The sequence below is a fragment of the Laetiporus sulphureus genome (assembly GCF_001632365.1).
Source record: "Laetiporus sulphureus 93-53 unplaced genomic scaffold LAESUscaffold_6, whole genome shotgun sequence".
Taxonomy (NCBI): domain Eukaryota; kingdom Fungi; phylum Basidiomycota; class Agaricomycetes; order Polyporales; family Laetiporaceae; genus Laetiporus; species Laetiporus sulphureus.
Window position 1 is genome coordinate 797,541 of NW_024468515.1, and position 26,003 is coordinate 823,543.

General features: G+C 52.1%; 8 protein-coding genes across 8 annotated transcripts; 5 read left to right on the plus strand and 3 right to left on the minus strand.

Moving 5' to 3' along the window:
* Nucleotides 1–508: 508 nt before the first annotated feature.
* On the minus strand, nt 509–2,095 carry LAESUDRAFT_694730 (SCA7-domain-containing protein). The gene is made up of 2 exons (XM_040906214.1): nt 1,814–2,095; nt 509–1,753 (listed from the first exon to the last, which is right to left on the minus strand). Exons 1-2 carry the CDS (start codon nt 2,049–2,051, stop codon nt 933–935), a joined length of 1,059 nt encoding a protein of 352 aa, XP_040767840.1. The 5' UTR covers nt 2,052–2,095; the 3' UTR covers nt 509–932.
* A 629-nt stretch (nt 2,096–2,724) lies between these two features.
* Nucleotides 2,725–7,918, plus strand: LAESUDRAFT_645291 (glycoside hydrolase family 133 protein; the record flags this gene model as incomplete). Its single annotated transcript, XM_040903908.1, has 13 exons — nt 2,725–2,867; nt 2,923–3,509; nt 3,560–4,148; nt 4,202–4,722; nt 4,776–5,182; nt 5,237–5,333; nt 5,384–5,924; nt 5,975–6,439; nt 6,495–7,009; nt 7,057–7,143; nt 7,199–7,521; nt 7,573–7,653; nt 7,706–7,918. The coding sequence occupies 13 exons, from the start codon at nt 2,725–2,727 to the stop codon at nt 7,916–7,918; spliced, it is 4,569 nt and encodes a 1,522-aa protein (XP_040767841.1).
* A 306-nt stretch (nt 7,919–8,224) lies between these two features.
* On the plus strand, nt 8,225–9,225 carry LAESUDRAFT_722256 (uncharacterized protein). The gene is made up of 4 exons (XM_040908169.1): nt 8,225–8,462; nt 8,523–8,802; nt 8,864–9,094; nt 9,146–9,225. Exons 1-3 carry the CDS (start codon nt 8,355–8,357, stop codon nt 8,893–8,895), a joined length of 420 nt encoding a protein of 139 aa, XP_040767842.1. The 5' UTR covers nt 8,225–8,354; the 3' UTR covers nt 8,896–9,094; nt 9,146–9,225.
* Nucleotides 9,226–9,546: 321 nt separating this feature from the next.
* LAESUDRAFT_722259 (DNA ligase 4) lies at nt 9,547–14,544 on the plus strand. Its single transcript, XM_040908170.1, has 30 exons — nt 9,547–9,912; nt 9,967–10,026; nt 10,085–10,219; nt 10,284–10,414; nt 10,472–10,557; nt 10,614–10,750; nt 10,808–10,983; nt 11,045–11,140; nt 11,192–11,277; nt 11,327–11,362; nt 11,426–11,682; nt 11,742–11,759; nt 11,814–11,850; nt 11,903–11,999; nt 12,068–12,232; nt 12,280–12,323; nt 12,386–12,475; nt 12,526–12,580; nt 12,635–12,671; nt 12,746–12,827; nt 12,882–12,942; nt 12,995–13,077; nt 13,133–13,238; nt 13,295–13,649; nt 13,709–13,738; nt 13,797–13,864; nt 13,914–13,997; nt 14,049–14,183; nt 14,232–14,308; nt 14,369–14,544. Exons 1-30 carry the CDS (start codon nt 9,694–9,696, stop codon nt 14,380–14,382), a joined length of 3,057 nt encoding a protein of 1,018 aa, XP_040767843.1. The 5' UTR covers nt 9,547–9,693; the 3' UTR covers nt 14,383–14,544.
* Nucleotides 14,545–14,726: 182 nt separating this feature from the next.
* LAESUDRAFT_711911 (uncharacterized protein) lies at nt 14,727–17,350 on the minus strand (the record flags this gene model as incomplete). The annotated part of the gene is made up of 5 exons (XM_040906877.1): nt 14,727–15,365; nt 15,423–16,646; nt 16,696–16,782; nt 16,836–16,915; nt 16,972–17,350. 5 exons carry the CDS (start codon nt 17,348–17,350, stop codon nt 14,727–14,729), a joined length of 2,409 nt encoding a protein of 802 aa, XP_040767844.1.
* Nucleotides 17,351–17,516: 166 nt separating this feature from the next.
* On the plus strand, nt 17,517–21,207 carry LAESUDRAFT_722261 (Adaptor protein complex AP-1 gamma subunit). Its single transcript, XM_040908171.1, has 14 exons — nt 17,517–17,598; nt 17,647–17,675; nt 17,724–17,995; nt 18,046–18,187; nt 18,243–18,416; nt 18,467–18,643; nt 18,698–18,852; nt 18,915–19,224; nt 19,280–19,495; nt 19,554–19,848; nt 19,900–19,943; nt 20,003–20,500; nt 20,554–20,649; nt 20,704–21,207. The coding sequence occupies exons 1-14, from the start codon at nt 17,577–17,579 to the stop codon at nt 20,809–20,811; spliced, it is 2,538 nt and encodes an 845-aa protein (XP_040767845.1). The 5' UTR covers nt 17,517–17,576; the 3' UTR covers nt 20,812–21,207.
* LAESUDRAFT_741685 (pyridoxal phosphate-dependent enzyme beta subunit) lies at nt 20,912–22,865 on the minus strand. The gene is made up of 9 exons (XM_040911149.1): nt 22,689–22,865; nt 22,499–22,636; nt 22,406–22,437; nt 22,312–22,353; nt 22,168–22,255; nt 22,048–22,109; nt 21,774–21,980; nt 21,406–21,716; nt 20,912–21,341 (listed from the first exon to the last, which is right to left on the minus strand). The coding sequence occupies exons 1-9, from the start codon at nt 22,795–22,797 to the stop codon at nt 21,170–21,172; spliced, it is 1,161 nt and encodes a 386-aa protein (XP_040767846.1). The 5' UTR covers nt 22,798–22,865; the 3' UTR covers nt 20,912–21,169.
* Nucleotides 22,866–24,103: 1,238 nt separating this feature from the next.
* On the plus strand, nt 24,104–25,025 carry LAESUDRAFT_722263 (uncharacterized protein; the record flags this gene model as incomplete). Its single annotated transcript, XM_040908172.1, has 2 exons — nt 24,104–24,204; nt 24,639–25,025. Coding segments are annotated over exons 1-2 (206 nt in total), but the record flags the coding sequence as incomplete, so codon positions are not given.
* Between the last annotated feature and the right edge of the window lie 978 nt (nt 25,026–26,003).

Below are 26,003 nucleotides of genomic sequence, written 5' to 3' on the forward strand. Positions count from 1 at the left end.
TTATTTTTCATCACATAGACATGTTTGTTAAAGAGACTAAGATCTCGCTGAGTCGTTGCACATATGCATGCATTGGACTTTAGGTATTGCAGGCATGCCCGATGAGATCCGGGGGAAGCCAGCGGCATCATTCGGCATTTTCATAACGAGGTGGCACGTGATCGAAATGGCGTGCTACACTACAGAAGGCGTAATTTGAAGCAGACCTTAATATCGTATGTCGTCGCTTCCTCAGACGATTTTATAGGTCTGCCTAGGGGAGACAAGAAGAGATTGTACGGTAGCGGTTTTTGATGGCATGTCACATGGTCAAACATGGGCCCATGTCTGGGGTGGTTGCTACAACGGACCCTCAATGATGGTCATGATGATCATGGCCACAACGCGCACGGTCCATATGCTGCCGCTCGCTTTGCACATAATTCAACTTCTCTCGCCGCTCGCTTCTGCTATTTGAAACTTCGATCAGCCTCTATCCACTTGTCTTTCACAATGATTGTATTAAGCAAGTACTGTTCATCTTCTACGAGCTGCTCTTGTTCGCTGGAAACGGCGTCGAAGAAAGGAATTCGTCCCGTCTCAATGATAACAGGCGATCTGTACTCAGCGAACGAGTTTGCAAAATATTACACCGTGTATATTGACCAGTACACGAATGGCAAGAGTATGCTGGGGTATCATTGAATGAACGGGGTATAGCACGACACAAAAGTGCACATGAGCAAGACAAAGGACCCTGGAAGCAGGTTCCCGCGCGAGGCCATGACTACAGCATCAACGTGGAAAGGGGAAGGGAGGGACATACACATGGCACAGCCATGGTAAGAGTAGGCCGCGGGTGGAGTGCAAGTCGCGTGAGTCAAGACCTTCTTGATCCCACATCTAGAAAGCAGCGCAGATGCGCCAGGAAGTAAAGGGAAGAAAGGCGAGGATCAAGCGAGTCGAGGACCTCCCGGGCCCACAGAATTTCGCGACGAGGGCATGAGAGCACTGGCGACAAGTTGGTTGCAGCTCCGGAGCCGTTCACGTCGGGCCACAAACCACGAACTTGCATCGCAAGGTACTGCAAGTGGAACTCCTATCAGCCCAGTATCCTGGGCTGCGCGAACCGCATGAACGAGGGAATCGAGCTCAGCCTCCGAGTCAACTTCGTCCAGGTTCTCGTATCCATCCTCTCCAGTTACCACTCCGGCGGAAGAGACGACTGCAGCAGCAGCAGCTGCGGCCGTGGCCTTCTTGTTCTTCTTCGTCAATGTGCCCACGAGGGCATTGTTGGCGCCCTTCTTTGTAACGTCGACACCCGCAGCGGCAGCGGCCTCTGCCTGCTGCCGCTTCTTCTCTGCCTTTTCGCGCTCTTTACGCTCCTTCTTCTCTGCTTTGCTCTCCCGCTTCACCGGTTCAACCCAATTCGGATTGTTCAGCCGGTTCCACTCGAGTAGCAGCTCGTCATAAGGCTTAGAACGGCCTTGGACAGCGCGCTTGGCACCCATCGAGTGCGACTTGCATGTGAGCGAGCGCGAGCAAGGGAGGCCCTTATCGTTTATGACGCCACATTGCTTGTCGTAGTCGACGGGACCCTTGAAACGCCCTTTGTTGACCTTGGGAGCCGGCTTCTTCTTCTTCGGGTCGTCTGGATTGAGATCTTCGTCGTCTGCCTTGCGCTTCTTCCCTTTCTTCGTGGAGTCCTCTGCATCTGCATTTGCTTTTCCCTTCCCAGCCTTCTTCCCTCCTGAACGAATCTTTGCGCAGTTATCTGGGCAATGGGCAGCATACGATCAGCGGCCACCAGGCACGAGAAGAGACGATAACTCACCTGCATGCTCGGCGATCGCGCTCTTAAGGATGGGTTTCCCGCAGTCTTTGCACCTTATGATACCGACTTCGGACCTCAATGGCTCCAGCCCATACATCTTCATGTCGCGCGCCGACAGCCATGTCGTGGGTGGCGAACCGGGGACCTCGAGGACGTCTGCAGGCGATGCCGGCATTTCATCCGTGAGCATGAGCGGAGGGGGCGAAGGTGAGAGACTTGGCTTGAGCTTGATAGTCATGGCGAATACTAGTGCGACACGGCGAGCTCGTTATGGTCGACAGCGAGGTAAGAGCTGGTCAAAGTGCTCGGTCACCGGCTCGTCTTCTGTTACGTAAACTTCCCAATATGGGTGACCGGCAGTTACACCGTGACGTCACCACAGAACGCGGGGTTTGCGCGACGAACGCGTTGCGGTCACGGTGTTCGTATTCCGAGGTTCGAACTATAAGAACCTTTGGACGCGCGTCTTGTCCCCGCATTCCTCCCTTGCCGTGATCCTTCATCTCGCTTACGATCACAATGCCAAAGCCGAAGAAGATGAAGGGCGCGCTCAAGATCCCGGGCAACGGAAAGATCTTGCGCGCGAGCAGTTCGAGCTCCACCTCGCCGAAGACTCCCAAAACTCCAAAGACGCCCGCCGATGAGGGAATCGACTTCTTCGAATCGGCTTTCAAGCAGGGGGAGAAGCCAGTCAATGTATATGAGCTTCAGCTAGAGCCTGATGGCGGTCCGAACAAGGACAGAGCTGTTGAGTACCGTTTCTTTGATCCGTGTATCTATCTGGCAGGGCATCACCTTGGCAATGCGATTTATCATCCTTCTGTTCCCATAAATGCTGCGATGCTCTGAACATCTAGATTATGCCGCTTGGTGATAACAGACGTGACTGACGTAAATTAACATGCCAGTATATGCGCCTGCCTCCGGCTATCACGCCTTACATCTTGCGCGTCTCTCTCGAGGCGGGAACGCCGGCGTCTAAGAATGGAGTTTTCAAGACCAACTTCCCGCTCGATGGAGGCGTTTTCGCCCGCGATCGGTTTGCAGAGCGGAAGTGCGTACCCGTCAGGAATGGTACAATCACAGCACGCGCTAATATGTTGCTTTAGGTTGCCGACCAACTTCTCCAAGCCGATTCAAATCAACCTTCCCATCTCGCACGCTGGTGCATTCGCATACTGGGTAGAGTACGATGGCGAGGAACCAGGCACACGCGTGAAGGGTCGCGAGGGTTACTTTAACATCGATCCGATCCTACGAGTTAAGGCCCGATCTTCCATCCTGTCCTCCGATGGAACGATCCTAGAGAGGGGTGGTGCTGTACAATCTGGCGCAGTCAATCTACCACTGGATGGCCTCTCAATCTTGACGGTTGTCTCTAAATGGATGGGTCCCATGAATGCCTGGAGAAAGTACCTCACGGAGAGCAGTGTGAGAGGTTATAACATGCTCCATTGGACGCCGTTACAGGAGAGGGGAGAGAGCGACAGTCCGTACTCCATCAGGAACCAACTGGTATACGAGCCATCTATGTTCCCAGGCGGTGTAAAAGATATTGGCAACGATGGAGGAAAGGCCAAGCTTGAGGAGATGTTGAAGATTGCAAGGGACGAGTACGGTTTACTGAGCTTGACGGATGTTGTGTTGAATCACACCGCAAATGACAGTCCATGGTTGCTCGAGCACCCAGAAGCAGGTGAGTCTCTGTTCTGCCGCATATATGTACATTAACTCAATCACTATCAGGCTACAGCCCGTCAAACACTCCACATTTGACTCCCGCTCTCGAACTCGATGATGCGATGATGCGTTTCTCTGGGAGCCTGGAGAGCAAGGGTCTGCCAACGATAGTCACCTCTGAAGCAGACTTGGAAACTCTCGTGAACGGTTTTCAAGACTATATCAAGGAGCTCAACATGTGGCAATATTATGTTCTCGACGTCAACAAGGAGCGTGCTTCCGTAAAAGAGGCATTGAAGAGTAAGAAGATCACCGAATGGGACGGGCCGGCGGTCGCCCATAAGACAGTGGTGGAACTCGCCGAGGTCATGCGGGCTTCTGGAAATATCCACGGACTGGGCAAGCTAGAGAAGAAGTTTGGAACACATGTAGATGGATCAGTCGCGGCAGGCTTTGTGAAGGCTGCCTTCGTCGATGTTGAGGACAACGGCGATGCGCTGGCCGACGCATGGATCCGTGTAGTCGATGTGTTGAATGTACCCCTCTACCAGGAATGGGAAGAAGACACGCGCGTCGCTCTCGATCAGATCAAGAACAGGCTGAAGTACATTCGCTTGGATGAACATGGATCGAAGTTGGGGCCCATCTCGGAGAAGTAGGCATCTCCCCAAACGAACATTTTCTTTGGCTCACGTATTCACAATATAGGTCGCCGCTTGTTGAGACGTATTTCACTCGTCTGTACCTCAGCAAGAAGAAAACGCCTTTGGATTCTGCCAAGTACTCCGTGGCCAACAATGGCTGGATCTGGAATGCCGATCCACTTGCAAATTTCGCATTACCTCCTTCCAAATCATATCTCCGCCGGGAAGTGATCGTCTGGGGCGACTGCGTCAAACTTCGTTATGGCAACGGGCCCTCAGACAATCCATGGTTGTGGGAGCACATGAAGACGTATGTCACATCGCTCGCGCAGACGTTCGCGGGTTTCCGGATTGATAACTGCCACTCGACGCCATTGCATGTTGGCGTGACGCTGCTTGACGCGGCGCGCGTTGTGAACCCGAACCTGTACGTTTGCGCTGAGCTTTTCACGGGTAGCGAAGATACGGACAAGCTGTTCGTGAGCCGACTTGGGTTGAATAGCTTGATTCGGGAAGCAGGAAACGCATGGGACCCGAAGGAATTCTCAAGATTGTTGTACCGCCATGGTCTTGGAAAACCAATCGGTAGGTCCGAGCAGTTTTAGATGCTCTTGGTGAGTGCTCACACTACGGTTTAGGATCAATGGACAGCGCTTGTGTCACGAGCAAGGGAGAATTGCCGCCGCCTACTGGCAAGGGCCCAACCCGTCCATGCATCGTTATTCCGCACAACGGCTCCGCGCCTCATGCCCTGTTCTATGACCTCACTCACGATAACGAGACGTACCTGTCCAAGCGCTCTGCGGAGGACGCCCTATCCACCGGAGCACTCGTCACATTCTCATACTGTGCCGTCGGGTCCGTGAAGGGCTTCGACGACCTGTACCCAAAGCTGCTGGATCTCGTTCGTGAGAGCAGGAAGTATGAGGTGACCGACCTTGGCGAGCGAAGTGGGATTGCAAAGGCGAAGCGCCTTTTGAATTCGTTGCACACGGAGATGGCGCTGAGCGGGTACGAGGAAGGGCATGTGCACCAAGAGAATGACGTAAGTGTTTGCGCTTTTGTCCTGGAACAGCTTGTGTTGACTGCGTACGGACAGTACATCGTACTGCATCGGGTTCAACCTGCGACGCAGAAGGGATACTTGCTCGTTGCCCATACTGCCTTCACCAAGGGATCGAAGGATCGCGGCTTCAGTATGTCCTCCCTCAATTTAAAGAACCTCCATGACTGATTTCATCAATAGTCAGCCCAATCAAGCTACGGGGGACGAAAGCGAAGTTCATTTATGGGGCTTCCATCGACATTCCGTCGTACGAAATTGACAAGGATCCAGCCACCCTGCATGGACTTCGGGGCAAGCTAGTTGACATGCCAGCTGTAGTCGTGCCTCAGGGACTCGATCACGAGGGCCCTTACGCTGAGATCGTCGTTCCGAAGTACTTCCCCCCCGGGAGCATCATGGTCTTTGAGACTCATCTGCAGAACCTCGATCTGACTTTGGACAAATTCTGTGCCGAGGGCGCGGAGGCCGCGTTTGCCGACCTCAACCTGGTAGACTTGAACGTTGTCCTTCACCGTGCGGATGGAGAAGAGCGTGATGCAACTGACGGAGAGATCGGCACATACGTTGTTCCCGGCATGGGTAATCTCGTGTACTGCGGACTAGAGGGTTGGATGCACCCGTTGCGGCACATCATGAGGTACAACGACCTCGGACATCCTCTCTGCGGTCACCTACGTGAGGGACCATGGGCCTTAGAATATGTTCACTCCAGGTTGTCGAGGTGAGCGGATTGGATAACACTCTACGAATTACGCTGATTTACAATCACAGGCAAGTTAAGATGTTCCCCAATCTGGCGAAGCCCGCGCAATGGTTTAAGGAGCGGTTCGAACGTGTCAAGGACGTGCCACCTTTCCTGAGACCGAAGTACTTCGCGATCGTCATCTCGGAGGCGTACAAGGTTGCTCGTCAGCTCGTCATTGAGCAGTCCTCGGAGTTCGTCGTCAGCGGTCACTCGTTCACCCATGACCTTGCCCTATGTTCTGTACAGATGCATGGCATGGTCAAGTCTGCCTCCCTCGATCCGGGCGGACACACACCTTCGCTCGCAGCTGGTCTGCCACATTTCGCGTCTGGGTGGGCGAGATGCTGGGGAAGAGATGTGTTCATTTCTCTGCGCGGTCTGTTCTTGACTACCGGCAACTTCGCTGGTGCTAAGGCGCATATACTGGCATTTGCATCGACGTTGAAGCATGGTTTGATTCCCAACCTCCTTGACTCTGTCCGCAACCCCAGGTGCGTGTAATGATCTGGCGTCAGCATTATTTGCTGATGCTTTTTGACACTCAAGGTACAACTCACGAGACTCGCCTTGGTGGATGGTTCAAAACATTCAGGATTATGTCAACAGTGCACCGGATGGCATAGCGATTCTCTCCGAACCTGTAAAGAGACGGTTCCCTAAGGATGACACCTGGGTTCCTTGGGACGATCCTCGGGCGTATGCGTACTCAAGCACCATCGCGGAGATCATCCAGGAAATTCTACAGCGTCACGCGAACGGCATCTCGTTCCGCGAGTACAACGCCGGCTCCAACTTGGACATGCAGATGAAGGATAAAGGATTCGATATTGACATCAAAGTCGACTGGGACACTGGTATAATCTTTGGCGGCAATGAGTACAATTGTGGTACTTGGATGGACAAGATGGGCGAGTCTGTTAGAGCAGGTACGAAGGGCAAACCGGGCACTCCGCGAGATGGTGCTCCTGTGGAGATCACCGGTCTGTTGAAGAGCACGCTGAGGTGGCTGGACCTGCTCTCCAGTGCGGGGAAGTTCCCGTTCATGGGCGTAGAGGCTGAAAGTAAGCGTAATGTTCGAAAGATAAAATTCGCGCTAACAGTACGCCAGTTGATGGCAAACGGAAGCTCATAACCTATAAGGAATGGGGTAACTTGCTGCAAACGTCCTTCGAGGCATGTTATTACGTGCCATTGGGTGAGTGCAGTAAAGGCCGTTGCCAAGACCAGTCGTTGACCCTGCTCAATCCCAGACCCTGGCGACGATGCGAAATACAACGTGAACCCCAGTTTGATCAATCGCAGGGGTATCTACAAGGACGTGTACGGATCGGGTGTTGGTCGAGAGTGGTCTGACTACCAGTTCCGGCCCAACTTCCCTATCGCGATGACTCTGGCGCCCGAGCTATTCGATCCGGAGCACGCCCTCTACGCGTTGAAATTCGCTGATCAGGTGCTCAGAGGACCGCTCGGTATGAAGACCCTAGATCCTCGTGATATGCAATACCGCCCGTATTATGATAACTCCAATGATGGTGATGATCCCAATATCGCGAAGGGTCTCAACTACCACAATGTGCGTTGCCCGCCTTGCTATTACGAGTATCGTTGACCATTCCATTTGCAGGGTCCTGAATGGGGTTGGCCGCTGGGCTACTTCTTGCGCGCATACCTATACTTCGATACCCTCGTTGGAGCTGGCAAGAATGTTCGTTCACCTCATTGATTTCTCAGCTGCTATTTGACTCAATATATGGCAGGATTCGACTGATACGCTGCATCGGCTGCACCGCAGCATTCTCGCATCCCGGCGTCATATCCAAAATGATCCCTGGGCGGGTCTGCCGGAGCTAACCAACAAGGACGGCGAACTCTGCCGTGACTCGTGCAACACGCAGGCGTGGAGCGCGAGCACGATGCTCGACTTCTTGGAGGATGTGCAGAGACTTAGCGATACCCAGACGAAAGCTTGAGCAGGTGGAAATGGCGAATGCGAGATACACGGACTCTGGTTCATCCGTTTGGAAATGCGACGGGTTTCTCTACACATATGGCCTATTCTTCTCCGCATCGAGTTTCGATTTTGTCGTTGAAGTACAAGCAGAATTTCGTCAATAGCATTCTTTCACGACGCGTCTTTATCGCACTTTGATCGCATGGCACATTACAGTTGTCTCCTGGAGTTGATCTGGGCCACGGTCAGTCGTTCAAGCAGTCCGGCTCTAGGTTTCAGCGTCATCGCGACACGATCGAGCGCTCTACTTTAGCCCAGGTAGGGCTCATTCTTGAACTTCTTCCTGAATGTCGTTTCGACTGAACTCGCAAGTGGTTTCTCGGGCGATCTCACGAAGTACCTTCAAGCCTATATCAGTGAACTTCCGCGTACTCAATATCTCATCTTGTCTCGCAATGCCTACGTATACCGGCGGCTGCTATTGTGGCAACATCCGCTACAGATTGAACTTGAGCTCTGCGGACGAAGCTCGGACGAGCATATGCCACTGTAGGAATTGCAAGGCGGGTTGCTTTCTTGCTTGCATTGACGCACTTTTCCTGAACCAGTTTACATCGATGCAGAAATTTACTGGGTCCGAATTCGGCATCACAGCCAGGATTCCCCGCAAGGCCATGCAGATTACCAAGGGACAGACAACTCGCCATGAATCCGACAACGGCGCTGGCACCATGCTGACTCGCGAATTCTGTGGCGCCTGTGGGTCCGGTATCACCGAGTATAATGCCAATGCAGGAGAGAATACCTACGTGTTCTACGGCAGCCTCGATCGTCCAGATGCTCTCCCGCCGAAGGGGGAGTTCTTCTGCAAGAACAGGGCGAGCTGGATGCCCGAGATAGCTGGTCAGTGACATTAATAAGATGACATTAGCTAAAGCCTGAGGGTGCTTACACGTTGACGAAGGGGTGTTTCACAAGCGAGAGATCAAGGAATGACTCTTGCCTTTCAAAAGCTTCATCTATCCGGCGAATGAATGAGCCGCTGAGCTGTATCCCCTTGCTCATTGTATCAGACTGCTCCATACAATAGCCGATGGTGCCATAGGTAATGAAGGAAGTGGGCCTTCCTGTAAGTTTGTAGCGAAGAGCTGCCTCAAGAGTTAATAATGCCAGACCAGTTCAGCCATTCCTTGCTCCTGTGTTCCGGGTTATGTGAGTGTTGAGAGTCTTCAGATATTTGTACCTACCCCAAAATCTATATCAGCAATGCAATAAGCCCCACGGGAGACATAACGCCATTTTTCATCCCATAATTTCGTTCATACCCTCCTCCACCCCTACTTTGTAGTCCTGCACCGCACCCTGTACCTCCTTCGGCGGTATATAAAACGGAATTCGTTCATAAATGCGGGTTAGTATTTCATTTGTATCTGATACATACCAAACTGGATTTGGAGAAAAATGTCTCCCGTTCGGGTATGAGTTATAGGGCCAAATGATAATTTCCCAGCACGTGACTGACGCGCGTCCTCTACGGGTGCGTAATCTGGACTATGGCCACAGCGCTCTTTCCATCGAATCAGCTGTTGCTGCTGTAAACACGAACTATCCTGTGTGTTGGAATACTACTGTTCCATCGAGAGCCCAGGAAACTTGGACCTAGCCGGTGGTCATTCGGTGCACTCTCCAAATCCTCTTAAAGAGTTGCCACTCACTGACCTGAACTGCAAGTCTACGCCTACTTCATTCGTGGAAACGCAATAAGTAAAATATCATCAGTTCCGGTATAGCGAAATGTTGCCAACTGCTTCACCTCCGTCACCTCCCCCGTCACCTCCTTCCTCCCCTCCGACAGCCGAGACAGCAGTCCCGGAAGATCACAATATTATCTACCCTGCACCACCACAAAACAGAGGCACTGCCCCATTCCAAGTGTTGGCTATTCTTTTTGACAAGCTTCAGCATGAACGCAAGCCAGAGAAAAGGAGGAGACTGCTTGATTCATGGTTCAATGTACACATTCTGCCGCCTACCCTTTAACAGTCTGATCTGATTCCGACCCTGTAGCATTGGAGAGGGGAGAAGGGATACGATCTTTACCCTGTACTGCGACTTATTCTCCCTCAAGTGAGTTCTCGTGCGATCATTCACTTAATCAATTTTTCACAAACACGAATGGGAACAGAAAGACCGCGAACGGGCGGTATATGGCCTGAAGGAGAAGTTCCTCGCGAAGACATTCATTAAGTTGATTCCGCTCGGCACAAGAGATCCTGACGCTATTCGACTGCTCAACTGGAAGAAGCCTACAGAGAGAAATGTGAGCCAACATGTTCTCCCCGTTCAACCATAGTAGCCTCAAGGCATCAATTTTCGATTTCCAGAAGTCCTCAGGTGACTTCCCGACCGTCCTCTACGAAGTTATCAGCAAACGATCATCCGTGATTGAGGGATCTCTGACTATTGACGAGCTCAATGACCTTCTTGACGAACTCGCACAAAACATAGGAAAACAGTAGGTGTCACTAGGTGTAGAACTTACGTGGCGCCCTCACTGATATGTCTACACAAGTGATGTCCAGGCAAGAATAATGCAGCGCATATACAACCGTACCACACCCGAAGAGCAATGCTGGATTGTCCGCATCATCCTGAAAGGTCTGTTGCTCAGCGTATGGCGCCACATTGTGTGCTCAGATTGTCACTTTCTTCAGACATGCAGATCTCGGTGAAAGAAACTACCGTGTTCTCTGTATTCCATCCCGATGCACACGACCTATTCAATACATGCTCCGACTTGAAAAAGATTGCGTGGGAGCTCTGGGATCCCAAACGCAGACTCAATGAAGAGGTATTGTGATGTTCTACTCGGGATTTATTGTGACTGCTCATGATGCCACAATCAAAGGATAAGGCCGTTCAGTTGTTCCGCGCGTTCGCCCCAATGCTGTGCAAACGGCCTACACGTAAGATCGAGGACTCCGTCAAGGAGATGCAGGGCCGCACCTTCATCATGGAGGAGAAGCTGGATGGGGAGCGCATGCAACTGCACAAGCGCGGCAACGAGTACTTCTATTGCTCCAGGTATATTCTTTAAACTCTATAGCTGGGTCATTTGGACTGAATTCGTGGCGGCCGCTCACAGGAAGGGCAAAGATTACACCTACCTGTATGGGAAGCACGTCGGAACCGGCAGTCTGACGCCGTATCTACACAATGCATTTGACCCTCGGGTAGACGAGTAAGCCGCTGTCATTCTATAAGATAGCTGCATTCATTGAAGTCCATTTAGAATAATCCTAGATGGGGAGATGCTCGTTTGGGATCCGGTTTCAGAGCGAAACCTCCCTTTCGGGTCGTTGAAGACGGCTGCTCTCGGTACAGCTACATCGGCTCCGACCGTGGATTACGACTGAACTTTTCATAGACAAATCGAAGAAGGAACACAACCCACGTCCTTGCTGTGAGTTCGTGGGTTCGTGGGTTTGTTTCCCACTTAACTTCCTGACACCTCGCCCGCTCATAGTCAAAGTGTTCGACATACTGTTTCTCAATGGCGTGTCCCTCCTACACAAGTCCCTCAAATACCGCAAGCGCAACCTAAAATCCTGCCTGCAGGAGGTGCCGGGCCGTGTAGAGTATGTCAAGGAATATGAGGGTCGCACGGCGAAGGACGTGCGCGAGCGCATGGACGAGATTATGGCCAATCGCGGCGAAGGGCTCATTCTCAAGCATCCGGACTCGGAGTATGTGCTGAATGGACGTAATAGGGATTGGATCAAGGTTGTGTCTCAGTTCCTCTGGTCAAACGTAGTATGCTCATTTTCTTCTCTCAACACTAGGTGAAGCCAGAGTATATGGTGAGTGATGCGACATCGCTCGGCAAGTAAGATTGTAACTTCACCATTGACCAGGACAACATGGGCGAAACGGTCGATGTGCTAGTCGTCTGTCAGTCTTTAATTGCCGCTGCATGATGTCTGCTTACCGAAAGATTAAACAGCGGGGAATTATGGTACCGGTCGGCGCGCGGGCGGCGTCTCCACCTTCGTGTGTGCTGTGTTGGATGACCGTCGCCCCAACGACGAAGATGAGCCCAAGTGAGTCTATAGACAACATACGCAACAGAACAGTTCATAACAGTTCATTCATGGTGTGTTCTCGCTAGGTACAGCACCCTGGTCCGCGTCGGCACGGGTCTGTCATACGCTGACTATGTTTGGGTACGGTCGCTGCCGTGGAAAGAATGGAATCCGAAGGATCCTCCGAGCTTCATTGAGGTCTCATCGAAGGGTGCAGAGGACAAGGGCGACGTGTACATCGAGCCACAGGAGTAAGTTCCAGTCATCTATGCGATATGCCAAGCTCATGACTGTCCAGCTCGTTCATTTTGAAAGTCAAGGCGGCAGAGATCGTCTCCTCCGGTAAGATCCCGATAGCGTTCTAAGCGGTTGCCACGGAATGCTCACTATACACCATACGCTAGATTTGTATCATATGGGTGTGACCATGCGTTTTCCGCGAGCTCTGCAAATCCGTGATGACCTTGAGATCTCTGATTGTATGACGGCAACCGGTGAGATCGTCCATACACGTAGCGATGGCTCGCTCTGACTAGCGCCATAGCTGTCCTGGATAGCCTTCGATCGGAGCGGAAGCGCAAGATGGAAGATGATGATGGGTCAGCATACAGTGGGAGACTGAATCGTGTGAATGCTCATTAATGATGCTGTAGCAAACCTAAGAAAAAGCAGAGGAAGACGAAGAAGAAGGTATGTCGCTTTTCATTATCATTCATCCCCACCTTCCCTCTCCTGTGCACTTGCAATGCTCAGTTCTCCTGCAGATCACGTTGTTGCCAGAATATCAGAGCCTCAAGCTCAAAGATGTCGAAGTTCAGAGCGACCTATTTGAGGGGATGAAGTTAAGTAAGTCACTCTTGAGCGACCTGCTCGGCTATCGTTTGACCGGCTCATATAAAGTGGTCGCATCTGATCCAAAGTCGAGAACGGGTGATGAAGACAAGAAGGAGCTTTTAAAGCTGTGGGTACTCTTCTGGCGACAACACTTCGCTGCTCATCATGGAATGAGACAGAATTCGTGCCAACGGAGGGAGTTTCGTCCAGATCGCGCGAGACGATCCTCAGGTCCTAGTAGTATATGGAGGGACCACGACCCGTGCGTGAACAAGCAGGCCGTCGAGACATGCTTTACTTACATCTCTGGCAAGCAGCATACGATATCAAGCTGATAAAGGATAAAGGTGTATGTGACATCATCAAGCCACAATGGATCTTGAATTGCTGCAACCGGGGTGAACGGGTCCCTATGAAGAAGAAGTTCGTGTCGCTCATTCCCTGAGGCGAGCATTGGTTGACAGACAGGTAATCTGTAGGTACTTCTTTTACGCTACCCCTGGAAGAACTCAAAATGAGGAATACAACATGGAGGACGAAAGCGAGGAAGAAGAAGTCCCATGCGGGTCCTCTGAGGTCGCTAGCGAGATGACGCCCGAACAACAATCTGAAAAGGGAAAGGCGGAGGAAGAGAAGCTTGACCCTACAACCGCAGAGTGGTTCCATGTAGAAGCTGCGCCTAGTAGATCAGAAGCAAGTTCGGAAACGGAGATTGAGACAGAAGCCGATTCAGACAACGAGGACGTCCACGATGAAGAGCAAGACGTTGATGAGGATTGGGTTGATGTGGAGCCGAGTGATGTCTCTGCAAGTCAGTCCGTACAGAAAACAAGCGTAAGAAGACTATTGTCAAAGACCGGGATGTCATTCATATCTGCTTGTTGCTTTGGCAGGCAAAGCTTAAAGATACCTCTTTAAAGGAGGTGAGTAACCATGGTTGGACACCTTTCCATAAGATCCTGTATTAACGCCTAGGAGAAGACCGAAGTGAAGATGGGAGAGGACGAGAATGCCATGCAATACGATCAGGACCTCATCTTCAAGCACCTGTAAGAGCAGCGATTTCTGCCTTTTTCATGAATATGACTTTTTGGTCAGATGTTTCTACCTTGACTCCCCGGAGAACGCAAGAAAGCACGGCATGGTGGTGAGGGCCAAGAACGAACAAGAAATCAGTAGGAGGTGCGTAGGCGGCACGGTAGGCCCCTCTCACTTATCAGACTCGTGTCATAGTTTCGAAAAGCTAGCTGCTATCATCATCGCAAACGGTGGCCGTGTTGTTGAGCTGGACGAGCCGAAGCTCACGCACGTCATTGTGGACAAACGTGACATCAGCCGGCGTGTAGAACTCATCAAACGGACCTCCAAGTCAGTATCCTCCTCGAAAAGTAATACCTGCTAACTTGGACGTTTCAGACCCAAGCGACGCCATCTCGTCATCGCTGAGTTCATTCAGGCCTGCCTGGACGAGGCAACATTGCTTGACGAGGATGGTAGGTCCATGTACTGGTAAAGGGGGCCGATTTCGCTGATACCCCGATGCGATGCGGCAGAATTCGGTCCATGAATCTCCGACCCCATGCCGTACAATGGAAAGAAACTATTGCCTGTCAACCTCGCATATAAATCGGAAACCAGAATGTATTGATAGTGATATTGTATTGTACAGGTACGGTGGACGCAATTGGAATCAATTCACGATTTTTCTCGAGCGTACACTGCTTCTGGGGGATAATAGATATGTGATAAAGATTCGGAGGATAGCATAGGCACAAAGCAAAGTTCCTGGGTAACACATCCAACGACCAGGAATTATATGAAAACGAGAAAGGTATCCCGATCGAAGGCCTGAAGGAAGTGACGGGGACATGCGCTAAATCGCAAAGCCAGAGACGCTTGAAAGTGCATCCTTCACCAATAACGACTCCAGCTGCCAGGACTCATCCCAGTAGGGCTATCGTAGAGCGAGCGTTGAGGCCTGCCAAGAACTCCTGGACTATTCTGCAGGTTCTGCCTGGAGATCTCCTCGTCGAGAAGCACACTGGGATCATGAGGGTCTAATATGGACTGTGAACCTGGGGTCCGCCAAGGCGAGTAGTAGCTTTCGCTAGCATAGCCGTACCGCTTCGGAGTGACCGGAGCGAGTGGCGATGGACTGAAGAGGGACGCCCCATACGAACCGGACCGCTTCGATGGCGTACGCGGTGGTGTCTTGAACGCTTCGGTAGGAATGACAAGCAGAGGCGCCTGAGGGAGGTACACTGCAGCCGGAGGAGGGTCCAAGTTCGACTTGTAGTGAGCGAGGCTCGGTGAAGGGCTCATATGTAAGCCAGCATGGGATATAGGCGTCCTTGTAGGTGAAAGATGGACGCCGCTACTGGTAACGCGCCGCTTGTGCTGCGGGGTGGTCGGCCGGGGAGGAGGCGTAGATGGGATGAGGGGCAGTTGTGACGTCTCAGGTGAAGAAGTGCTCGCTTGGCGCTGAGATGCTTCCTGCAATCTGGCAGCATAGAGTCCCGTCCCAAGGCTTGGAGATAGAGAAAGCAAGCTCTGAATAACGAGCAAAACAAGTCAGCAAACACATGATACGGTGCACAAATGGCTCACATGATTTCTTCCGGAGCCTCTGGCGCGTTGCTTGCCCTTAGACTCGCCCACTTTCAGATAACAGTCTTCATTGAGTACAGTTGCATTCGGCGCCAGAGCCTCCAGAGAGGGAGAACGCCTCAGCCATTGTGCATACTCGTCATCACTCTCGACTTCATGATCAGCCACGCCAATTGCACTAGACGAGGGTGCAGGCGATGGGCTGGGTGGTCCATCGATGGTAGTCAAACTCTCATGAGAGGAAAGTGGGGGACTGGAAGATGAGCTGCAGTGGGGTGTCAGTGAGGGCAACGATGACGATGACGAAACGAGTATGGGGGAGGTGTCAGGGCCACGTATGGACAGCTCCTCATCTGTCTCCTGCGATGAGGACTGGGAAAAGGAGCCCGTATTGGTGGCTGCGACTCGGTGATAGTTCGATGACGGAGGTAAGGGTGGGAATATGGGTTCACCAGGGAGCGGCGCAGCGAGAAACGCCTGGTAGTATGGCTGATGAAGGGTGCCCGGATGGAAAGGCGGGAAGTAGGGAGGAAGAACAGGAGTAGGAACATGCGCAGACACATGATGCGTGACGGGCAGTGACGGCCCAGCTATTGAGGGCGCTTCGCTTGGCTTTTCTGCCTTCTTGCGTCGTTTCTTCTCCCGGCTTACGACTTCATCCATCGTAGCACGCTTCTTCGCAGCACGTTTGCTAGCTTTCAGCTTGTCGTCATTGACCATGTCAGCACATAACGACTTCCTGAAACCGCCGCCCGCAAAGCATTCCAGGTCTTGGTCGAAGATCGCCCAAAGGCTCTTGCCCTCTGACCGTCCACGGGGAACCTTGCGGAAGACAGCCATCGTACTCAGACAATGTCTGACAGAGTTCATCCATGTCTGTTCGCCACGTTTATAATGGGGGTACACTGTGGTGATCCACTCGTAGATGTCCTGCAATGTAAGCCTGTGTTGTGGGGAAGATAGGATAGCCTGTCCTATCAGTCCGGCATAAGCGAAGTCTGGCTTCGCGTCAGAATATGGACCTGGTGGGAGGGTGAACGGCGAACTCTCCTCATCCTGCGCCGGCGGAGAGGAGCGCATTGGTCCCGGTGAAGAAACAAGATTGACGACGGGAGCAGGGCTTGAGCATTGGGACAATACGCGCGGAGGAGTCCGAGGAGTAGAATAAATGTTACGAGCGATTGACGTCTGCCTTACTGAAGGGGTGGCCTCTTTGCTCAAAGACTACAACACCATAAGCAATGACGGGTAAGCGGATGGTGTAGCCACGCACCTCGTTAGTGTAGACACCGCTCACAACGCGCTCGCGGTAGTATCTATAGTGATGTGGTGTCATTGGAACCGGGTCATCCGAGGTATGCTGCCGGAAATGGTGATGAGTCGGTGACACTATAAGTAGCAGTTTTTGCTGACCTGTGGGGTTGAGCTGCGCGATGATAAGGCCACACTGGACCATTGGACGCGTCGGCTATCGCGCGACTGCATGACAGAACCTGGAGATAGATAGAAGAAATCAATGCGGGCTTCGTGGAGGGGCCTTTGGGCATACCTTGGCTTTCCTTCTTCTCTTTCATTTTCCGTTCCAATACCAGATGCATGGTATCCAAACGGCGTGGAGGAAGTGTCCCTTCAACTGGCTCGGCCTTCACGGGCGTCCTACGCGGCGTAGGCGACCGCGCCCTAGAGGACGCGCTTGCACGCGAAGCGGGACGAGACCTCTTTCGAGAGAAAGAAGGCGATGAAGACGGACGTGAACGCGACCTGTCCGTAGCAGGAGCAGGAGCAAATGCATTGACTTGCTCGACAGTGAGGAACTGCCTCATCTGCTCGCTGTGTCGACGGAGGTCATCACGCGTCATTCCAATACTTTTCAACAACTGAGACGTGGGCGACGCGAGGCCGCCTTTTCCTCGATACACAGTGGCCATTCACGAGACCAAGGAGGGGGGGAGACCGAGGAATGTGAGGAGCTGTGAGGAGGAGATGAATTGTCCCGTACGGTGTCACACTGGTTGGAAGGACGTCACGATTCAGTCACATCCCGTCACACAGTATGGGCGTCTAACCGCAAGCGCTTGAGGTGCTAAGTCCAAAGCTGCATCACGTCTGCAGCAGTGTATATGTTCAGCTCACTCCCCTTGGCTTCCCGCAAACATGGTGTACCATAACTTGAAAGGCATGGCTACTCGATAGGCGGATTTTCTAATGCTAACTTCTGGGGCAGCTCTGATCAAGGGGATCCGGGCATGTAAGGTAAGTTATCCCGATAATGACGTTTGGGCGCAACACTCATCCCAGCAGACTGTAGCTGATGAGCGAGCCCTCGTTAAACAAGAATCCGCTGCTATCCGAGCCTCCTTTAGGGAAGAAGACTCGTACGCGAGGCATAACAATGTCGCGAAACTGCTTTACATCCACATGCTCGGCTCAGAGGCGCATTTCGGGCAGATGGAGTGTCTCAAGCTGGTGGCCAGTCCACGTTTCGGGGACAAGCGTCTAGGCTACCTGGGGATTATGCTGTTGCTTGACGAGAGTCAGGAGGTGCTCACGCTTGTAACCAACTCGCTGAAGAAGTATGTCATTCTTTCCAGCAAATGCTTCTGCTTGCTGAATCGCTCGCTAGTGATATGAACCACGCCAACATGTATGTCGTAGGACTGGCGTTGTGTACATTCGCAGATATTGCATCCGAGGAGATGTCGCGAGATCTGGCCAACGAGATTGAGAAGCTGCTTGGTTCAAGCAACACGTACATCCGCAAGAAGGTGCATATCATCTCGCTATATACCGTGCGCTCATTTCGTGACTATATAATCTCAGGCTGCTCTCTGCGCTTTGCGAGTTGTCCGCAAGGTGCCTGAGCTTGCCGATCATTTTGTTTCGAAAGCCAAGAACCTGCTTGCGGACCGCAATCACGGTGTCCTGTTGACAGCCATTACGCTGGTGACGGAAATGTGTCAAATGGACACGTCCTGTTTGGCAGAGTTCAGGAATGTAAGCGACACTGGCAACCTCTGCAGAAATGTAGTAGTGATGTCCTTCAGGCGGTTCCGCTGCTCGTACGGCATTTGAAGTCGCTAGTGACCACAGGATACAGCCCAGAACACGACGTGTCTGGTATCACAGACCCGTTCCTGCAAGTAGAGATACTTCACCTTCTGCGCCTGCTTGGCAAAGGGGATGAGAAGGCGAGCGAGGTCATGAACGACATTCTAGCCCAGGTACCTGCCATCTAAATGCACGCTGTTTAGCGCTTATGCAGTGCTCCTCAATAGGTAGCCACAAATACAGATTCAACGAAGAACGTCGGAAACTCTATCTTATACGAGACTGTCATGACTGTCTTGGAGATTGAGGCGGACAGCGGCTTGCGCGTAATGGCTATCAACATTCTGGGTAAATTCCTCAGCAATCGGGATAACAACATCCGGTATGTCTCCTGCATGCAGATGCCGCTCGTGCTGGGCCTCAGTGCGTTAATGATGCCTCCAGCTATGTCGCGCTCAATACACTCAACAAGGTTGTCTCGATTGATACCAACGCTGTCCAGCGACATCGAAACATCATTCTAGATTGTCTCCGCGATGGCGATATCTCCATCCGACGGCGAGCCCTGGAACTATCGTACGCGCTAATCAACGAGCAGAATGTCCGCGTTCTCGTCCGAGAACTGCTCGCATTCCTCGAGGTCGCGGATGATGAGTTCAAGCTCGGCATGACGACCCAGATCTCTCTGGCGGCAGAGCGCTTCGCCCCTAACAGGCGGTGGCACATTGATACCGTGCTCCGCGTACTGAAACTGGTCGGTTACTCTGCTCTATATATTGAAATTTACGTCTGCTGCAGCTTGTCCACAGGCCGGCAACTTTGTCCGAGAGGAGATCTTATCGGCATTCATCCGTCTTGTAGCATATACCCCTGAGCTGCAGGCATATACCGCATCTAAGCTATACACCGCTCTACGATCCGACATCTCTCAAGAGTCCCTGACACTCTCGGCTACTTGGATCCTCGGAGAGTACAGCGAGATCCTGCTGGAAGGCGGGCTTGTTGATGAGGATCAGCTTAAGAGGGTGCGCTAGATTTACTGTATGACATCCGGAGCGCTTACGTTGTCCACTGTGCTGACAGATTACCGATATCGAGCTAGTCGATCTCCTCCTGTCCATTATCGACTCACCTTACGCCAACTACCTCACGCGCCAATTTGTTCTCACTGCAATCACGAAGGTTTCAGCACGGCCAGGCACCTCGCAAGCTCAGCAAGAACGGATAGACAATGTCCTCCTGTCGTATACGGCCAGCCCGGAGCTGGAGATTCAGCAACGAGCGGTCGAGTTCGCGAGCCTGTTTAACCTCGATGTCCGCGCTGGAGTACTGGAGCGAATGCCTCCTCCGGAATTGAAGGCGACTGTGCTGGGCGTCGGTACGCTGCTTCGAGTTCGATGAACATTAGCTCGTCTTAATGATTGTGCAGTCAGCGAGAACAAGCCCGTTGGGTCCGTGCAGCCAAGCAAGGATGTAAGCGCCAATGCTCTCTGCGCTTACTGCCTTCTCTTGAATACTATATATACCTGCAGGGCGATCTTTTGGGCGACGATGTATCGTCCAGCAGTACGCAACCGACCAACGGCAATGTCCCCGCGGTCATGCAGAGCAACCAGGACCTGCTGGCCGAAATCTTCGGCAGCTCGACGCCCGCCGCGCCATCACCAGCACCCGCAGCAGCAACGCAGAAGAACACCGTGCAAGACATTCTGGGCCTCTTCGACTCGGCACCTTCGTCCAGCCCAGCACCCGCTCCTACGCAGATGCCAGTTGCAAATGGCGCGCCAGCCGCGCCTTCTGCGTTCAACCTGCCGCAGACACAGACGCCGCAGACACAGACGCCGCAGACACAGCAGCCTCTGCAGCACCGCTTGACAGCGTACACGGCATACGAGAAGAACGAACTAAAGATCACGCTGACGCCGAACACGTCGCCCACGCGTCCGGGCGTAGTGAACATCCTGGCCAGCTTTCAGGTGACAGGGAGCATTCCGGCGATCGGGCTGAACTTCCAAGCCGCGGTGCCCAAGGTACCCAAGCTGCCTCGTTGTTTCTGGTTCCCATGCTTATTGTTTTAACATAGTCACAACAGCTGCAAATGCTGCCCATGTCGAATCCCGACATCCAACCGGGAAGAGCTGTGGAGACGCAACAAATGCGAGTAATCGCGCCAGTAGGGGTGAGCGTAGCGTCGTCGCCCTTACCATAATGCAAGCTAACCATGAGTGTACAGGCCAACGTGCGGCTACGGTTGCGGATATCATATTCGGTCGGAGGGCGTGCTGTTCAGGACCAGGTGGACTTCAGCGGATTCCCGCCGGGTCTGACGGGCGGTTCATGATCTTGTCTCTTGTTCATATTTGGATAATTGCCGTTGTTTTGCCTCGAGCGCTGTGGCTGCCGATGATTAACGTACTGCTTTTCTATAGCAGCGTGATTTAGCGAGATTGAAATGGCTAAGGTACGATCGTAAGCGAGGTGATGAAGGTACCGAGGGTAGTCTCTCTTCACTGTGGAGAGCTGGCGAACGTTCTGCGATCAATATTACTTCAGCCAAGTTCATGCTGGTTAAACGACGTAACTAGAGACACGATCTCTACGGAACAATCTAAAGTACTCCCATTGAGCCACACGATGCACAACAGCGTCCACCAGTCAATCCCTCAATATGAAGACTCGTCAATAGCCTCCGTTCTGTTCTAAGTGGCACCCGCCTTCGCAAGGGAGGCAATGTCGTCCACCGCGCCGTTCCGCGTCTTGATTGCTTGCTGCCCGGGTTTGAGGATGTCGGCGATGCGATGCGCAAGCGGCGACGGCTCTGATTCGAGCGCCATCTTGAGGAACCACGGCTTGCTCATATAATTCCTGATCCTATATGTGCATACACGCCGAACGGTCAGCTCGCTGAAACTCGACTGAACGTATGGCAACCTACCCATCAGGCAACAGCACCACGACGTTCGCGCCCCTCGTCTGCGCGGCCCTCCTCCCCTCCTGTGTCTCCTTCAGCCACCGCAGCACACCACTCAGGGCACTCCCGCTGCTCCCTCCGACAAGAAGGCCTTCGACACGCATGAGCTTGCGCACAGCCGCGAATGCCTCGTCGTCAGATGTCTTCACCCAATGGTCGATCTCCTCGCGCGCGAGCACGTCCGGCACGAAGTCATACCCGATACCCTCCACGACATACTGCTCGCCCATGTCGGCGGTGTTCAATGACTCGGGCATCGCGAGGACGCTGCCTCTCTGCGTGTGGGATTCAGGAGTGAGACGGTGAGATAGAGGGGTGTAGAAGGGACTCACGGGATCGACACCGATGATTATGCAGTGTTCGTTATGCGCCTTTTTCATGGCGCGCGATAGCCCGGTGACGGTGCCCCCTGTACCTGCGCCGGCGACGAGTACGTCGACCTTGCCGGAAGAAGGCTTCTCTGGCGTAGACGGCGTCGCCGTGATTGCCTCGATGATCTCAGGCCCGGTCGTGTACTCATGCGCTAGAGGATTGTTAACCTAAAATAATATACATGCAGCGTGAACAGCTGCCATGGTGCGGACGGCATAGATGTTGTAGACGCACGTTACTATACTGATCGAGGATAATTCCACCAGGAATCTCGCGCTGGAGCTTGTGCGCCACTCCTGCGATCGTTAAGGAATTCAGCCACGAGAGGTGCGGGAGGTGCGAGAGTAGCACTACCTATGTGAGATTCGGGCGAATCCGAGGCAGCCTCGTCGGGCGTCCGAACGACTTCTGCATCGAGGGCGCGCAGCGCGGCTTCCTTCTCCTGCAGCGTTGAGCACATTCAGCAGAGGAGCGAGAAGTAGAGTAGGTGGGACGTACAAGAGACATCTTGTTAGGCATCGTGATGATCACGGAATATCCCTTATCTGTAGTATTCAGCATATGTAGGAGCGGAGAGGAGCACTGGTTTGACCTTAACGGCGCATGCTATCGCCAGACCGATGCCTGCAAAGAAAATCAGCTTCAGACATGGGTATATGCGCTGTTTGAGCACATATATGCGCACCAGTGTTGCCAGATGTGGGCTCTATGACCACGCTCTTGCCAGGGATCAGCTTGCCCTCCTTCTCCGCCTCTTCTACCATCCGCTTCGCTATGCGGTCCTTGACGGACCCGCCTACGGAAGTGTATTCCAGCTTGCCAACTGCATCTCGCAACGTCAGCGCCTCGCCAACCGGAATTGTTTCTTAACTAACGCAAATTGCACTGTAGTCCCTCTTGCTGGGCGATCCTGTCCAGCCGGATGAGCGGGGTGTTTCCAACCGCTTCGAGGGCACTGTCGAGGACGTGTTGCGAGAAAGGCATCGCTCGATGACGCGAAGAGTGTGTGCAGATCGTGGGCGTTGAAGGAACTCAAGTGAGGAACGTAGTCGGAACGGAACTTACTAAGAGCCCCAAAGCGTTATAAGAGTGACGCGTTCCACGTGATTAGACGAAAGAATGGCGCAATGATCCTTGCAGGGTGCGCCAGAACGCGTCTCCTGGAGGAACTGTGGCGAAAGCATCCAGAGAGAGCACCGAAATAAAATAAGGATAGGGCCGGTACCGGCAGCGCCCGCTACGACGAGCAGATACATTTCTGGTCTGTATCTGACCCGTACGTTCATTCAAGAGACGCTGTGTCAGCATCGTGTATACAATCAAGTGCACGCAGTACTGTGAGTACATCGCATTGGTACGGCTTATACACATCAGTTTTTTTTTAAAAAAATTTACATTATTTATACACGGCCGAAGGCCGTGTATAAGATGTGTGAGACAACAAGTGTGGCGCAGGACTACCGAAGTAAGAGGCGAAGTAAGTTTAGCGTGTTGTATCTAGGTCCCCACGGACATAGCAGAGCAGGCATATAGTAGGGTAAGCTGTGTCATGGTCCTTGCAAACTGTCAACAAACTGGCAAGTGCATATGCACGACCCACTCCAATCCGCAGCCGCAGCCAGTCCTTTGACTCGTTAGTAATCCCTGCGTGAGTGGGATCGAACCACCAAAATACTCCCACCAGACCCCCCACACATTCCGGGAGCAGTTATAAGATGAACACCCGGGGGTAACATGGAGGAGGGCGGACCAGGGTTAGAGAAAATGCACGAAGGCGGGCTGAAGGGCGGGGGAGCAGACGTCCAAAGAGATGTCGAGGTAGAGGCGAAGGGGAAAGGAAAGGGGGGGGGACATAACTGTGTAGTCGACAACAGGTGACGCGCGGCGAACTCTACCACGCAGCAGGCCGGATAAAACAACTGGATCCCCTGCATTTAGGTGTTGCTAGGCCTGCATGTTGGTTCCGTATTCGGCGCGGGCATGCAATGTGGCGGACGGAGAGGCGAGCACGTTGTTTGGTGCCGGGCGCGCATGTGTGGCGCCGGGGTGAAAGATGCGAGAGGGGGGCTTACAAGGCAACCGGTGCGCTCAGCCTCGTCGCGGAAGATCTCAATGGGCATGAAATGTCGTTGGAGGGGCTTTCAGGTCCTCCATGGTCGTGAATGGGTACAGGCGGGGGCTGGATTCCCCAAACAGCTTTAGCCGCCCGTGGCGATGGTGGTGGCAAGCCGGAGATTGTGATCCCTTATACACATCAGTGAACGCCATGTTGTTCTTACTGCGGGTCAAGCGAGGGCGGAAGGCGAACAGTTTTCGCACGTGTTCAGGCGAGTCAAGCGGCATTTCACTGTCTAATGTGTGCGGCCGTGGCAGTTGATCTACGGGCACAGAGCATCAGAAAAATGTCACTTTTTCTTTTTTGCTTCTTTTTGTACCTTTTTCTTACAAAAAAGGCAGAAAAGAAAATAATGTAGAAATAAGCGTGAGGATCGGCTTGAATTTGCCTTGTTCGCTTCTTTTTGAGCACTTTTTGATTGCTTTCTGATCAGAAAGTTTGTGAAAAGTCCGTTCAAGGACAAAAGGTCAGAGAATCTGCCTTGGAATTTCCTGATAGGCTTCTGGGCTTTTGTTCCTTTAATGGACTTGACGACAACTTTTTGGGCAAATCAGTGTTGCCAAGCGTCGTCAAGGAAGCAAAAGGCCATGAGAAAGTGAGGAATCAGCCGATCCTCATGCTTTTTTCTACATTGTTCTCTTTTCTGCCTTTTTTGTAAGAAAAAGGTACAAAAAGAAGCCAAAAAGAAAAAGTGATGTTTTCCTGATGAGATCGTACACACCACGCCAGTATGGCACCTCACACAACGTCAAGGTGAACTTCACAAACACCTTTGGTGAGAGGAACGGCAAGTTGATGATGCAGGTGACTGCTGGTGGGTACGTGTATGTACCTGTTACAGTGTCGACTGCAAGAGTGAGCGAAACGGGCTTGGCTAGCGTGAGTGGTATTGGTGAAGCCGTACGTTGTTCTATCAATTGCTAAAGGTTTTGTATCGTGAGGCTCACTCACGGGCGTGCATCGCTAAGTCGACCCACAAGGTGAGTCATGCATTTTTCTGGCATTCATGTCTGTCTCTGACGCTCTAAGCTCTAACCTTTGAATACAGTTCACATTACGTCTGCTGTTCAATGGTCCATGGTATCTGGCATACTCTCGGTACGTACGTCTCGTGAGTTGCTGCAGTCGCCGTACCTGTCTAAGTTCTCGATACATTTTACAATATTGATTTCAACACTTGGGCACTGTTCCATTCTGACGAGTGATTGTGTTCCTTGGTAGTGCTATGGACGTTTCTGTAGATCCCAACGAATATATTTTGTTCCAATGTTATACGACGCATATACACAGCATGCATAGCAACATTTTTCCATTAGAAAACAGTAAAGAAACTCTGAAAACATATTAAGCTTTGATTTGAAAAAATGGTGAAGAATTGAAGCTTCCTCCATCATTAAATTGCTATATATGGGCATACACTACCCAAATATGAAGCAATTTACATAATAGTTTTTAACATTTTTCCAAAGCAGGGCTTTATATTCTTTAACTATATTTTCACCATTTCTTCAGTGGAAAAATATTGGTATGCACGTTGTGATAGTGACTGTGTGCCAAAGCGAGGGAGAGTCTAGGCAGCGGAGAGTTTTTTCACATCTCAGTGGAGCAATCCCATGAATCAGTGTCATTTTTCACGTGATGTCGATTTTTGCTTGGTTCTCCATCTTTTCGCTAACACCCACTACTGTCGTAGCGGAAACAGTTTGTCACCGGAGACACAGAGAATGAAGCGTTTAGTGAGGCTAGACTCATATCGGCTAAGACTACTGAGCCAGATGAAAAGCAAGAGCGGCTAATTGGCCACGCCATACAAATCACATAGAAGACCAAATATATATGTTTCTGATAGCACCGAAGCACTTGAAGTGTTTGCTGTTTCTGACCACTACAGAGCCCGAGGTTTTGCAGGCTCCTCCACAGCCTTTCTTTGGGAGTTAAAGGGAACCTTCTGTCACAGTATTAAGTGGCACCTTTCTTTTTGCACCATTAAAGTCCTCATTTGAGTGGTTATTCGGACACCAACCTTCATATTGGTCTCGCAACGTGGATACTTGGACAAACAGCACAATGCCAC